The sequence below is a fragment of the Capricornis sumatraensis genome, chromosome 13 (genome assembly GCF_032405125.1).
Source record: "Capricornis sumatraensis isolate serow.1 chromosome 13, serow.2, whole genome shotgun sequence".
NCBI lineage: Eukaryota > Metazoa > Chordata > Mammalia > Artiodactyla > Bovidae > Capricornis > Capricornis sumatraensis.
In genome coordinates this window covers 83,793,277-83,806,730 of record NC_091081.1, presented here as the reverse complement: position 1 = coordinate 83,806,730, position 13,454 = coordinate 83,793,277, and the positions used below count along the sequence as shown (strand labels likewise).

Genomic DNA, 13,454 nt, shown 5'->3' with positions numbered 1-13,454 from the left:
AGTTCTGAAAACAAACATCATGTTTAAAAATGAAGAACAGAAAAGGATCGGGTTGGAATCCAACGCACGGTTACTGTAAGCTGAGAGAGAAGGGGCTGAAGACCCTACAGGCCACGACAGGAGGCCAGAGAGACAGGCCCACCAAACACATGAGACAGGCCCGACTCCCCAACGATGGGCGCGTGCAAAGAGGGACGAGCAGGCCACGTGGACAGGGCCGGTGCTGACAGACCGCCCGGGATTGCAAGGCAAACAAAAAATCCAGATTTTCATGTGAAATTCTCTCTCTTTTTTTTTAAAACACTTGCCACTAAGTCAGAAAATATTTAAAGGGACATTCCTGGTGCTCCAGGAGTTAAGAATCTGCCTTGCGATCCAAGGGATGCAAGTTCAATTCCTGGTTGGGGAACTAAGTCCCATGTCCCGCGGGGCAGCTAAGCCTGAGTGCTGCGACCTCGGGCCAGTGCGCTCCGGAGCCTGCAGGCCACGGCCAGAGGGCCCGTGCACCACCAGGACAGGTCCCACAGGACACAGCGAAGACTCCCCGTGCAGCAGCTAAGACCCGAATCCGCCAGATACACAAGCATTAGGAAAAACATTTAAGGCACTGTGTGGGGCCAAGCATAACCTGGGGAGGCAGTACACAGTAACAGTGAGGAGCAGGGAGCTCTGGCTTCACACCTGGACCCCACCGCTTCCTGGTCTTGCAACCCTGACCAAGCTACTCGACCAATCCCCTTCCGTAAAATGAGTATTCGGGACCTGCTACTAGTCTAGTCACTGTCAGCACAGATTCAGTTCTCCACCGCAAGCTGATGAGTTCTGTTCTTTCATCTTTTTCATCTTACATCGAGTTTGATTCAGCTGGCTCACGGCAGTCAGAAATAATACATCTCAACCTCCTATTCTGTCTCATAAGTGTGCTTCCTTTAAGAAAACAAAACAAAAAACCCTATAGGCAAATAAGCAAGCATTGTGCTTATTATCTTTCCAGCTATTCGGTTAGAAAATCCATGTATGTGGGTGGGGTACAGCCACCATGGAAAACAGTATGGAGGTTTCTCAAAAAACTAAAAACAGAACCACCGTACAACCCAGGAATTCCACTCCTGGGTACATGCTGCTGCTACTGCTGCTAAGTCGCTCCAGTCGTGTCCGACTCTGTGCGACCCCACAGATGGAAGCCCACCAGGCTCCCCCGTCCCCGGGATTCTCCAGGCAAGAACACTGGAGTGGGTTGCCATTTCCTTCTCCAATGCATGAAAGTGAAATATCCAGGGACAAAAACACTAATTTGAAAAGATGTTTCTTTTCTGTTCTTTAGTCGCTAAGTCGTGTCTGACTCTTTTGCTCCCCATGGACAGTAGCCCGCCAGGTTCCTCTGCCCATGGGATTTCTCAAGCAAGAACACTGGAATGGGTTGCCACTTCCTTCTCCAGGGGATCTTCCTGACTCAGGGATCTAACCCACATCTCCTATACTGGCAGGTGGATTCTTTACTGCTAAGCTACCAGGGAAGCAATTTGAAAAGACACACACGCTCCAATGTTCATAGCAGCATTACTTACAACTGCCGAGACACAGAAGCAATCTAAGTGTCCGTCAACAGGTGAACGGATAAAGAAGATGTGCTACATACAGACAAGAGAATACTTGTTGCTGTTGCTCAGTCACGAAGTCGGGTCTGGTTCTGCGACCCCACGGACTGCAGCCCACCGGGCTCCCCTGTCCTCCCAGAATGGCATCCGGCCATAAAAAGAGAAGGAAGTCTTGCCATCTGCAGCAACATGAATGGACATGAAGGGCATTATGCTAAGTGAAACAGTCAGACAGAGAAAGACACATACTGTATGATGTCACACAAAAGAATCTAAAATATACAAGAAACTAGTGACTATAACAAAAAAAGCAGACTTACAGACACAGAAGACAACCTACACAGTGGTTACCAGCGGGGAGGATGAAGCGGGGAGGGGCGACGTGGGGAAGGGACGGAGAGATATGAACTACCACGTATAAAATAAACAAGCCACAAGGCTGCGTCGCACAACAGGGAATACAGACAGTATTTTATAACTGTGAATGGAGTTCAAACACTGTAAACCACTACACTGTACATGTGCAACAGATAATATGCACATCAGGTATTCTTCAATAAAAAACAATCTCCTCCACATACCGCAGAAAAATAAATAATAAGTCAGAAACGATAAGAATAAAAAACTGTTTTTCAAAGCAAGTATACTCCAATAAAAATTATTTTTTAAATGGGTTAGGGCAGCTTTTCTTCAAAAGTTCCTATAACTTTACTGACAAAGTCAGACAGGTGATGATTACAGCAAATAAAACATTAGCTATGACAACAGTTTTACTGAACACTGACCTTGGAGATGGGGTAAGGGACTACTGTGGTCTACTTAGGGTGTTTCCAAGGGGCTGACTCTCAGCTGCACTGGTGCTGGTCTGGATTCATATAAAGTTCACTTGAGGTTATGAATATCAGTGCATATGTCCTACCATGAAAGAGTCTGACCTGCCCTCTAGCCCAGGAGGGCAAAGGCAAGTGTTTTTAAAAGCTCCTGATGTATAGCTACTGTGTAGCCAGGCTTAGAAACCATCGGCAGAGTTTAAAGTCCGGTATCCCCAAATCCTGGGTGTGAAGCCCTCCCACAATATACGGCTTCTGTGCTTTGGGGCAACTTATCCCCCCACTCCTTCTCTGAAAAATAACAACGCCGCTTCATTTGGTTGTTGTATCTAGCACATGGTAAGACTCAATAAATGATAAAAGCTTATATATATCCTAGTTTCTAGTTAAAGAGTTGGACTTCCCTGCTGGCTCAGACGGTAAAGAATCTGCCTGCAATGCAGAAGACCCAGCTTCGATCCTTGAGTCGGGAAGATCCCCTGGAGGAGGAAATGGCAACCCATTCCAGTATTCTTGCCTGCAGAATCCCATGGACAGAGGAGCCTGGCTGGCTACAGACCGCGGGGTTGCAAAGAGTTGAACACGACTGAGTGACTAACACTTCCCTAGTTTCTACAGTATTCTGCCCATTCTGAACATAAAAGAAAACCTCTTCAGGGTTTCTTGTGCTTATGGGAAAAAAAAGAGCATTATTATAGCCAGATTCAAAGACAAATAATATTTCGTTCGTCACTAAGCTTATAATAATTACATGATCCATTCCTAATACAAAAAAGTAATAAAGTAACCAAAAATCTTCCTGGAATTTAAAGTAATATGCATGGTTCTACATAGTCAAAGTCAGCTAATTTTTTTTTTGTACATTACATTAAAATACAGTTTTTCATTTTATCGTTCTTAAGTTTCATAAGGTAGAGCAAAAACAGAGGAGCATAAAATAACTGTCTCACAGTCCAGAGCTTAGACATTTTATAGGTGTTCAACAAATTAAATGCACAGAACCCAGAGAGTTATATAACACAAAGAATGAACTTTATAGCATGCAACTTAAAAAACATCAGCTAGGAAACCAGGGGACCCCGGGACAGACTGAGATAACTGTATTACACATGCACGCTATAACCGCCCTGGAGAAGTGAAGGGAAAGGTGCTCACCTAACTGTGGAAAACGATGTTTCATCTACATGCTCTGAGGCTAAAGACACAGAGAACTGTGCTTACAGGTAAACACTCCTCCAGCTGGTAATTTTGTCCTCAGAGGGGTCCTAGTTAGCAATTCTAAGACTACCTTACATGTCAACTAGGGTTGCACAAATGTAATACATCCACTGCGGTAATGGGAGCCAGGTTTCTCGCTGCAAGAGAAGTTACAACAAGGCAAGGTGGGAGGCAGTGCGGCTGGATTCGCGCCTGAGACATCAGGATGAGCTCATGGTCACTTTTAACAGATGGACAGGCAGAAAGACACATATGGAAGTAACTATAGCTCTGTGTGTACATGGATTAGAAGACAGATCTATATTTTCTAACTCTATCACAGAGCGCCTAGAAGCAATGATACCCCAGTAGTAATGAACACATCTGGGGCCCAGGGCTCCATTCCTAAATCCCATTCTCCAATAAAAGGAACAAGAGCTCCTTAGAGAAAAGGCTGATTTCAGGACTGGAACAGGAAAAATACAAGATGATGCCAAAAAGCAAGAAACTGCGCAAAAAGCAAAACCACACACACAAAAAGGAGAACGTATGACAAGGACACAGAAGCCGCCTGAAGGAGCTCCAATGGCCGAAGCAGGAACAACTTGAGCAAGAAAGTAAGCAACACCACCACTGAATTACAACCCAAAGTAGAAAATAAAGATTCATGAGTCCATACTGAGATAAATACATAACGGAAACAATGGGACAGAAGAGGCAAAGCTTCTTTGCAGAAGAACTCCAAGTACACGTGCCCATACTCCCCACTCCTGGAGGCGGAGCTTAATTCCCGGCCCCTTGAGTGTGGCTTGCGCTTACTGACTTACTTCCAAAGAACAGAGCACGGAGAGGGAAAACTGGTCACTTGTGGAAGAACCTTGCAGACACGACGCGAACCAAGCGGTCAAGGTCGACATCAGCATGAGGGCAATTCGCCTTTGTGATGCTCATACGGAAGCCCGTTACATACAGACGCTCACGCAGTCTAACCATGAGAAAACATCAGAAAGACCCAAATTCGAGAGTGTCCTACAAGCCAGCCAGGTCATGGAAACTAAGGAACGTCAAGAAGCTGCCACAGATCGGAAGGGACTAAGGAGACACACTGACTAAACGCAGTGGGGCGGCCTCGACTGGGTCCTGGAACAGGCAAGGGGCATTAGCAGTAGGACAAAAACGCAAAGAATGTCTGTAACTGAGTTAACGGCATTTTGCACCAATGTTAGTATATTAATTTTGACAAGTGGACCACAGTTGATGATGATGTCAATATCAGAGGAAACTGGATGAAGAGCATATGAAAACTGTGTACTATCTTTGTAAGTTCCCTAAAAATCTCAAAGTATTCACGATTACAAGCGTACTAAAAAAAAAAAAAAATGCAATTGCACGTAGGCAATTTTGAAATCAAGGATCAATCTTTTATATATGTTTACATAGTTTCTTGTTTTACTCTTTAAGCTAAAACTGAATTATAAACAACACAACAAAACCTACAGCTAGAGTAACTGTTGGAAAGGCACGTAGGAACTATTGGACTGAGATGATTCCTATTAATTTTTAGGGAAAGCTGGGAGGGATGCTCTCCAAGCAGCATCTGATGGAGAAGGAGCAGACATCGGAGGCTAAACAATCTCTATCATAAAAGGACAGCAGCACACACTGCTGTGAAATGGCCATCAGGACACTTATTCCTAAGACTTGAGATCAACCACACTGAGATTAGAGGCGCTTACACTGCAGCAAAGCGGGGAGTTAAGCAGGACTGAGCTCCTGGGATGGTCTAAATATCCAGAAAAAAGGAAAACCAGAAAACGAATCAGTAAGCGTGAGAAAGAACTAGGTTCACCTCTAGGTCCACAAACAAAGGTGGGGGCGGGGCGGATGTTTTCTCTCATTTTTGATTCTGACATTATGTTGACCTTGCTGCCAGGAGTAAAATTTTAGCTGGCCTCGTTAGTTCAGTTACTTAGATTTTCCTAAGTTTTATTTGAAGGCCTGAAACTCATTTATGGCAATTTATCTGAATAATTATTTTCGAGATTGAAACAACTGTCTTAAAAACTGAACTTCAGATACGAACTCATTTGTTAACCAGAGGCTGCATATGTAATTAGAAACACGTCCTGAGAAAATGAATTTATGGAACTGGGGAGCTACAGGGGCCTCCCAGGTGGCTCAGCGATAAAGAATCTGTCTGACAATGCAGGAGATGCAAGAGATGTGGGTTCAATCTCTGGGTGAGGAAGGGCCCCTGGAGTAGGAAACGGCAACCCACCCCAGTATTCTTGCCTGGGAAATCCCGTGGACAGAGGGGCCTGGTGGGCCACAGTCCCTGGGATCGCAAAAGAGTCAGCAGGACTGAGCAACTGAGCCCCAACAGCACCACAACAGGGAGCTGCAACGTTACTTGATTTTTAACAAACCATTAAGGCTATGTATGATATCCGTATTATTAAAACAATTTGCAAATAGATTTTTTAGTATCACTAGTTACATTTTTTAAACTTCAGGGTACTGAAGTATGTTTCTTTTTAGGGAAAGCTGTTTTATAAATAAAGCATGTTTACAAGCCAATGAGAATTAAATATTAGACGCTATTTACAAACACAGGTTGCAAGTAACGTAATGAGAAATAAAAATACAGTCATATATGAGAACAATCAAATATCATAATTCTTTTCTACAAACTCCTCCCGCTGTACTCATTGCTATTATCACATAAGCCATAGAAACTGCACAGAACAGAAGCAATATAGTGGGCGCAGTCTGCAGCACAAGTCGGGCAAGATGTTTCTAACAATTAGGAATGAAAGTAGAACTGTCCTCAAACCTAAAAGGTTATCCATTACTTAAAATGTATGCCCTTAAAAATGTATGATTATTTGAAAGAGATTAAAAGCTAAAATTAAAAGACGCTTACTGCTTGGAAGCAAAGTTATGACCAACCTAGACAGCATATTAAAAAGCAAAGACATTACTTTGTCAACAAAGGTCTGTCTAGTCAAGGCTATGGTTTTTCCAGTGGTCATGTATGGATGTGAGAGTTGGACCATAAAGAAAGCTGAGTGTCAAAGAATTGATGCTTTTGAACTGTGGTGTTGGAGAAGACTCTTGAGAGTCCCTTGGACTGCAAGGAGATCCAACCAGTCCATCCTAAAGGAGATCAGTCCTGGGCGTTCATTGGAAGGACTGATGCTGAAGCTGAAACTCCAATACTTTGGCCACGTGATGGGAAGAAGTGACTCATTTGAAAATACCCTGATGCTGGGAGGGATTGGGGCCACGAGGAGAAGGGGATGACAGAGGATGAGATGGGTCGATGGCATCACCAACTCAATGGACATGAGTCTGGGTAAACTCTGGGACTTGGTGATGGACAGGGAGGCCTGGCGTGCTGTGTTCATGGGGTTGCAAGGAATGGGACACAACTAAGCAACTGAACTGACCTGAACTGAAAAGCTAAAAATACACTTAAAAAGTAAAAATATAGACTTGTCTAGCCCCTACTAGCGTACAGTCAGCTTCAAGGGGGAAAAATGTTAACAAAACTTCTAAAAAAATAGTCTATATTTAATTTCTATAGCATTTTACTATTTACACAAAAATCTTTTAAAGCCTCATAACAACCCTGTAAGGTAGGAAAGTATTATTATATCCATTTTACAGATGTGAAGACTTGGGATCAGGAAGATTAAGTCATTTACAAAATTGTGTAGCGAGAAAGTGTTGCATCGAGAAATGGAATCCAGTTATTTGATTTTAAAACTGTGGCTGTTTCCCAGACATACTTAGTAAAAAAACTAAAAAAGGGGAGTGTACATATTCTTATATATATATATATATATATATACATATAAATGTGCACTTCCTTTATGGAAATTATGTCTCTGAAATAGGAATAAAAATAAAGTTTTACTTTCCCATTGAGTTGACTATCATTTTGGAGACTTATCTTTTATCAGTTTGGAGTAATCTCCAACACAGAATTTTGGCTCTTGGTTATTTCTTCTTTCATTATTTAATAGACACAACAACTGATTAAACCAAAATTTAAAACAAGAGGTGTTTCTGTACTTCTCTTTTTGAAAAGCAAACAATCCCAAATAATTCTAATAAACTAAAATTTTTAATTACTATACTTTGAATTTGTATGTATCTCTTTTCTATAATAAAGATAACCTTTTTATTCAGTTAAATCTCAACTGGTCACACCAAAGGCATACAACTTAGACTTCAAAACTACGAGCTACCTACTACTGTCTTTTTTCAGTAAGTGTTCTAATAGAAAATGCACTCATTCACAATCTTTTTCTTGTTCCAACGCATCTAAGTGATGCAAAGCTGTGCCAGAAGCAGCAGGGATTCGATGCCACAGAGCTTCCAGGGCAGGGAGGAAGTCAGTCTGCGGGAGGGAACGCAAAGCAGTTTTAAGAAGCCCCAACATGAACTCTTCTCTCCTATGAGAGCTAATGAATCAAAGGTGAGGTAACAATGCCAGGACTCTTTCACTGGTATCACTTCAAAAATAGTGCTTCCTGAAAAAACATTAACCGGGCTTCCCTGGTGGCCCAGTGGCGAGGAGATCGCTTGCCAACGCAGAAGACACGGGTCTGATCCTTGGTCTGGGAAGCTCGCAGAGGCTGCAGGGTGACTAACCCGTGCGCCAGCTTCTGAGCCTGTGCTCCAGAGCCCGGGAGCTACACCTCACTGAGCCAGCGAGCTGCAACTCTCGAAGCTGCAGGCCCATCATCCCATAGGTGTCCTCGCTGGAACTGAACTCCAGCCAAACACCCAAACCAAAATAAGCTGCTCACTAGTTGAAGCATATGCCAAATCTTTATGCAGTTCAGTTCAGTTCAGTCACTCAGTTGTGTCCGACTCTTTGCGACCCCACGAACTGCAGCACACCAGGCCCCCCTGTCCATCACCAACTCCCGGAGTTCACTCAAACTCACGTCCATCGAGTCAGTGATGCCATCCAGCCATCTCATCCTCTGTCGTCCCCTTCTCCTCCTGCCCCCAATCCCTCCCAGCATCACAGTCTTTTCCAATGAGTCAACTCTTCTCATGAGGTGGCCAAAGTACTGGAGTTTCAGCTTCAGCATCATTCCTTCCAAAGAAATCCCAGGGCTGATCTCCTTCAGAATGGACTGGCTGGATCTCCTTGCAGTCCAAGGGACTCTCAAGAGTCTTCTCCAACACCACAGTTCAAATGCATCAATTCTTCATTATGGATCTAGTTTTGCTCTACTGACTTTGAAACTTCTACTACAATAAATTATTATTATAAAACAGTTATTCATGGACTAAAAGGGAAAAACATCATTTGCCCTAATAAAAAGATATACATAAAAACTCATTCACAGAGTCAACATACTGCTCAAAGAAAATTCATTTTTGAGATTTCTAATCAAAATAATCCCTGGAGAAGGAAATGGCAACCCACTCCAGTATTCTTGCCTGGGAAATCCCATGGATGGAGGATTCTGACAGACTACAGTCCATGGGGTGGCAAAGAGTCGGACACGACTGAGCGACTTCACTTCATCAAAATAATACTCAAAGGACACTAACCTCTTAGAGCAACAGAATTGATTCATTCTGCAAACATCTTGCTATATTATGTGACTGCCTGAGCCCTTCTCCTAAGGGCTCACAATTTGGCCATCAGATTAAAACTTAGAATTCTGCAAATTGCAGTTCTCTTCCAATACTTCCCATCTTAACAAATAAAGAATATCTTCTGTTTTATCATCTCTGACTCCAAAGCAAGCCAGATGGTGTAATTAGGCTTTTTTAAAAAATAGATGCATACACACACACACACACATATATATATGTATATAGCTATTAAAATTTAGAATCACAGCCTAACTCTGGTAATTAGGGACCTCAAAGAGCTGGGTGCTTTTGCTTTTAGACAGACGAACATGCACACTCACCACAACAGAAGAACTGCTTATACTTTTTCACTCCCAAGAACAATATCCAACAATATACCCCCTGCTAGCTCTGCCACTTTTTAACTGTAAAGAATTTCTAAGATATCAAGCTAATAAAACCAAATCTGTACCATTTTCAAGCCACTTCCTCTAGTAGGCATTTTCTGCTCACAAAAATCTTCACATGCCAAAACATACATTTGGTAATACTTTCATTAAACTTCTACCATCTATGCTGACCATCTATGCTTCAGCTTACCCAACAGGGTATACTGTTTCCCTATGATCATTCTTAGCCTTCTCTATAATTCATCTCTCTTTAAAATCCAGCGATCAACATGGGACACGCGACTCACAAGGAAGTAAGCTACTGCAAAGAACAGAGAAGGGACTGCACCTGTGACCCTGGATGCCACGCTCATTTAAAAATAGTTCAGCATCATGTTGACTGCTTTACTGACTCATATTCAGCCTGTGGTCACCCATGGGCTGAATTGTGGCTTTCTTCCCTCTTTATTTATACCCAGTCTGTCCTTCTCCATCCTATACTTAAATCGTTGAATTTTTTTTTTCCCTTCCACACACTTAATTTCACCCAGTTTCATACAGTTTTCATAGATCCATTTTCCAATTTATCACAACACTTTATAGAAATGTTTACATCTGCAGTTTATAATAACTACCGTTTTACGCCTTAAAAATATCAAGACTGCGAACACAATACTGTAAATCCACTATGCTTCAATTAACAACAACAAAAAATCCAGGCTATGAAAGTACATATATAACACAACATACACTGTAATTTACAAGTAACAGCGGAACGAAGCTCACTGCCTTCTGGAAACCTACCTCCACTGGACCGTCGCTCTTTACTAGAGCTATACGTGCCCGCTGCAAGGAACCGTCCATCAGCTTGTGAAGCCTTAAAATCAACTTCCTTAACCCCATTTGCTTCAGTGCTTTGTCTACAAAGGGTCTATAAATAGAAGTCAGACAGTGTCTACTAAAGCCTGCCTCGGTGCTGCAGTCTGGGGCTCCCCAGCCGACAGACTCGTCCTCGGACTCCAGCCTCTCGAGCTTCTTCAGGACGCAATCCGGGGGCGACTGGATGTGGATGCTGTGGTCGGCGGGCGGCCTGGGCTCCAGTGCCCGCGGGCCGCAGCTCTGCTCTTCCTCACTCTCCTCTGTGCTGCTGTCCAGCTCCTTCAGTTCTCCTTCTGTGTCCTCGGCCTCATCCTCGGGCTCGTTGCCCCTGGACGATCGTGGGGAGGGGATTTCAAACACCGGCCAGCCAATGTCTGATAAATTCTTGATGCCCAACACGGTGCCCATAATCCTTAGTTTCTGATTTAAGTCTTTTGTGATGTTTAACCACAAACAGAGCGCCTGCACCCTGTCCTGGAAGTCCTTTGCAGCGTACTTCTCATAATCCTTTTGAAGAGCCTGCAGCGATGGATAAAGTGCCTCTATGTACTCCAGCAGCTCCATTATCCGTTTGACCTGCTCGAAGGACACCCTCTGGCGTTGGAGGTGCTCGTGATAGGTTGAGTAACCCGCAGGCTGTGTCCCGGGAGGGGCTCCGAACTGCCCTTCTACTGAAGTACCGTTAAGACTAGCTCCGTTTCTAACAAAGGCGAAGCTCCCATAGTTAACTTTGAAGGTAAGGATTTCGTTGATAATGTCTGGGATGGCCTGGCGGGCTGTGTATAAAAAGAGGTCCTGGTCGTTAATGGTCCGGCCGGCGTGCCAGGCTTGCAGCTCTAACCAGATCAGTTCGTTAGATCGGTTAAACCAGAACGCGGACGTGCTTTCCTGCCCTCTTTGCTCCCTGTCCTTCTTCTTTGAGACTGAGGTAAGCTTTAGCAGAAGTCGGAGAGTTTCAAAAAATTTTAAGCGATCTGCTGGACAGTCAGTCCTGGAAGTCTGGCGGGCGGTTCTGGCTATCGGCATGGGCACAGAGACCGGAAGCTTAGCATTGCTGCAGCCGAGACTGAGGTAAGGCTTATTGAGATCCACATCCGGGATGGACTTTTTGGGCAGAGAGCCCCCCACTGAGTCCAGCATGAAGGAGCACTGCACGTTCTTCTTATGATCCCGCTCTGTGGACCTGAGAGCCGCTCGGATCTTTTTCTCCTGCTTATAGCTGTATTCTTCCACGTTCTCCACAGTTTTTCCAGTGTCTTTGTGTGGAGGCTGGTTTGATACATTCATTTTTTCTATTAAAAAAAAAAGAACATTAACATTACTCTAAATGATCAAGCTGTTCTCAATATTTTTAATAAGACTGATATCCACATGTATTTATAGTTGCAGACTGCCACTGGAGAAAATAATCATACCATGTGCTGAAAATTAAGAGAATACAACACCAAAACATTTAACTTCTAAAAGGTTTTACCCATTTTTCCTGTTACATAATACTTGCTATATTCTCTAAAGTCCTCCACTACTAACCTAAAAGCAGCTGTTTACTTGTCTACCACAGAGTGCAGTCATCCAGGTAAATCAAATCTTCATGAGTTATCACCTTGGACTTAGAATAAAGAAATACCACCCAACTGAGAACACATCCGTTTCCTGCCGTGGCCACGAACCGAAGCATCAACTTAGAGCAAATCGGTTAAGTTTGCTGGGTTACTCCTGTCATTTGTAAAATCAAGCAGATGGAGGAAAGAACCCTTAAGGCACCTTAAGATTACTCTCATGAAACACTGAAAGACACATAAGCAAAAATGCTTACCTTAATTTCTGCTCCTTGATTCCTTCTTTGCCACAACCAAGTGAGCAGTAACACTTCTTAATTTAACATTAAGGAAACTGAAGACATACAGCCTAATTTAGTCAAATTTGCCTAGTCTATTATACTGGCACGTAAAAATCATTCAGAATTTATGCAAAGAAAGCAAACATCACACTTCGCCTTCAAAGAACTGTGAACAGTTCTATTAACGGAGTTCCCAAGCTTTGAAACGAACACCCGTCTTCTCTCCTGTTGGGCTCTCTGACCCTCTGAACCATCTCTACCTCACAGAAACCCCTCCATTCTCTCATTTTCTAGACGCAGGAGTCTCAGGGCAGTCTTCTGCTTCTGAAGTCACCCCTTCCAAAGTCCCCCCGGGGACCTCGGCTCACTCCATGAAAAGTGCATGTTTCTCAAAGTCCTCCTCTTGGGTCTCTCCTGCCTCACCTGCCTTCTCCCTGGGTGACCTTCACGTGCCCTTCACACACTGACAACGCCCAAGCCTACAGCACCACCCCCATTTCCCCTCTACACTCAAGGTAGTTTGTCTCCTTGAATCTAGGACACACATTTTGTATTTCAACTTCTTTGAAATTAGAATATGCTTTATAATTAATGGCAATATAAACAACTTTCAGGAAAATATTCACTAATATATTTCATTTATATTTTCCTTTATATACATATGCACAAAAGTAATAAATGACTTTTAAAAATTTATATCTAAATATCAGAAAGTATAAAAGAGTTCTTTAGATAATTAAAAATTCTAAGTGTAAGAATATATTGGGAATCAATTATAAGCATTTTTTCTTAGTATATAACAGCACAGTATGCCTATAGATTTTATGAAATAGAGTGTATTTATATGATTACAGACTAAAATACCCAAAATCAATTTACCGACTAATATACCCAGACTAATATAACTTTGTTAAAGTTAATTTAACAAAGAAAATTTGTTCAAAACCAATATATCTCCAAATCAATTTAACTTAGTTTTAAAGTAAGGATTTTTCAAACAAGTATTTCTAAAAGGACTTCCAATTTAATTTACTTATATTCAATTTATTTTACAATCCATCAAAAAGAATTTTATCTGTCTATAAGGATTTGTGTTATATTTTAACATAAAACTATT

General features: G+C 42.6%; 1 protein-coding gene across 1 annotated transcript in view; it reads right to left on the bottom strand.

Moving 5' to 3' along the window:
• Positions 1-13,454, bottom strand: part of MAP3K4 (mitogen-activated protein kinase kinase kinase 4) — a 105,554-nt gene that overhangs the window by 48,521 nt on the left and 43,579 nt on the right. The window contains exon 4 of the mRNA XM_068984976.1: positions 10,423-11,789. Coding sequence (XP_068841077.1) covers positions 10,423-11,789 — 1,367 coding nt within the window. The remainder of the gene's footprint in view (positions 1-10,422; positions 11,790-13,454) is intronic.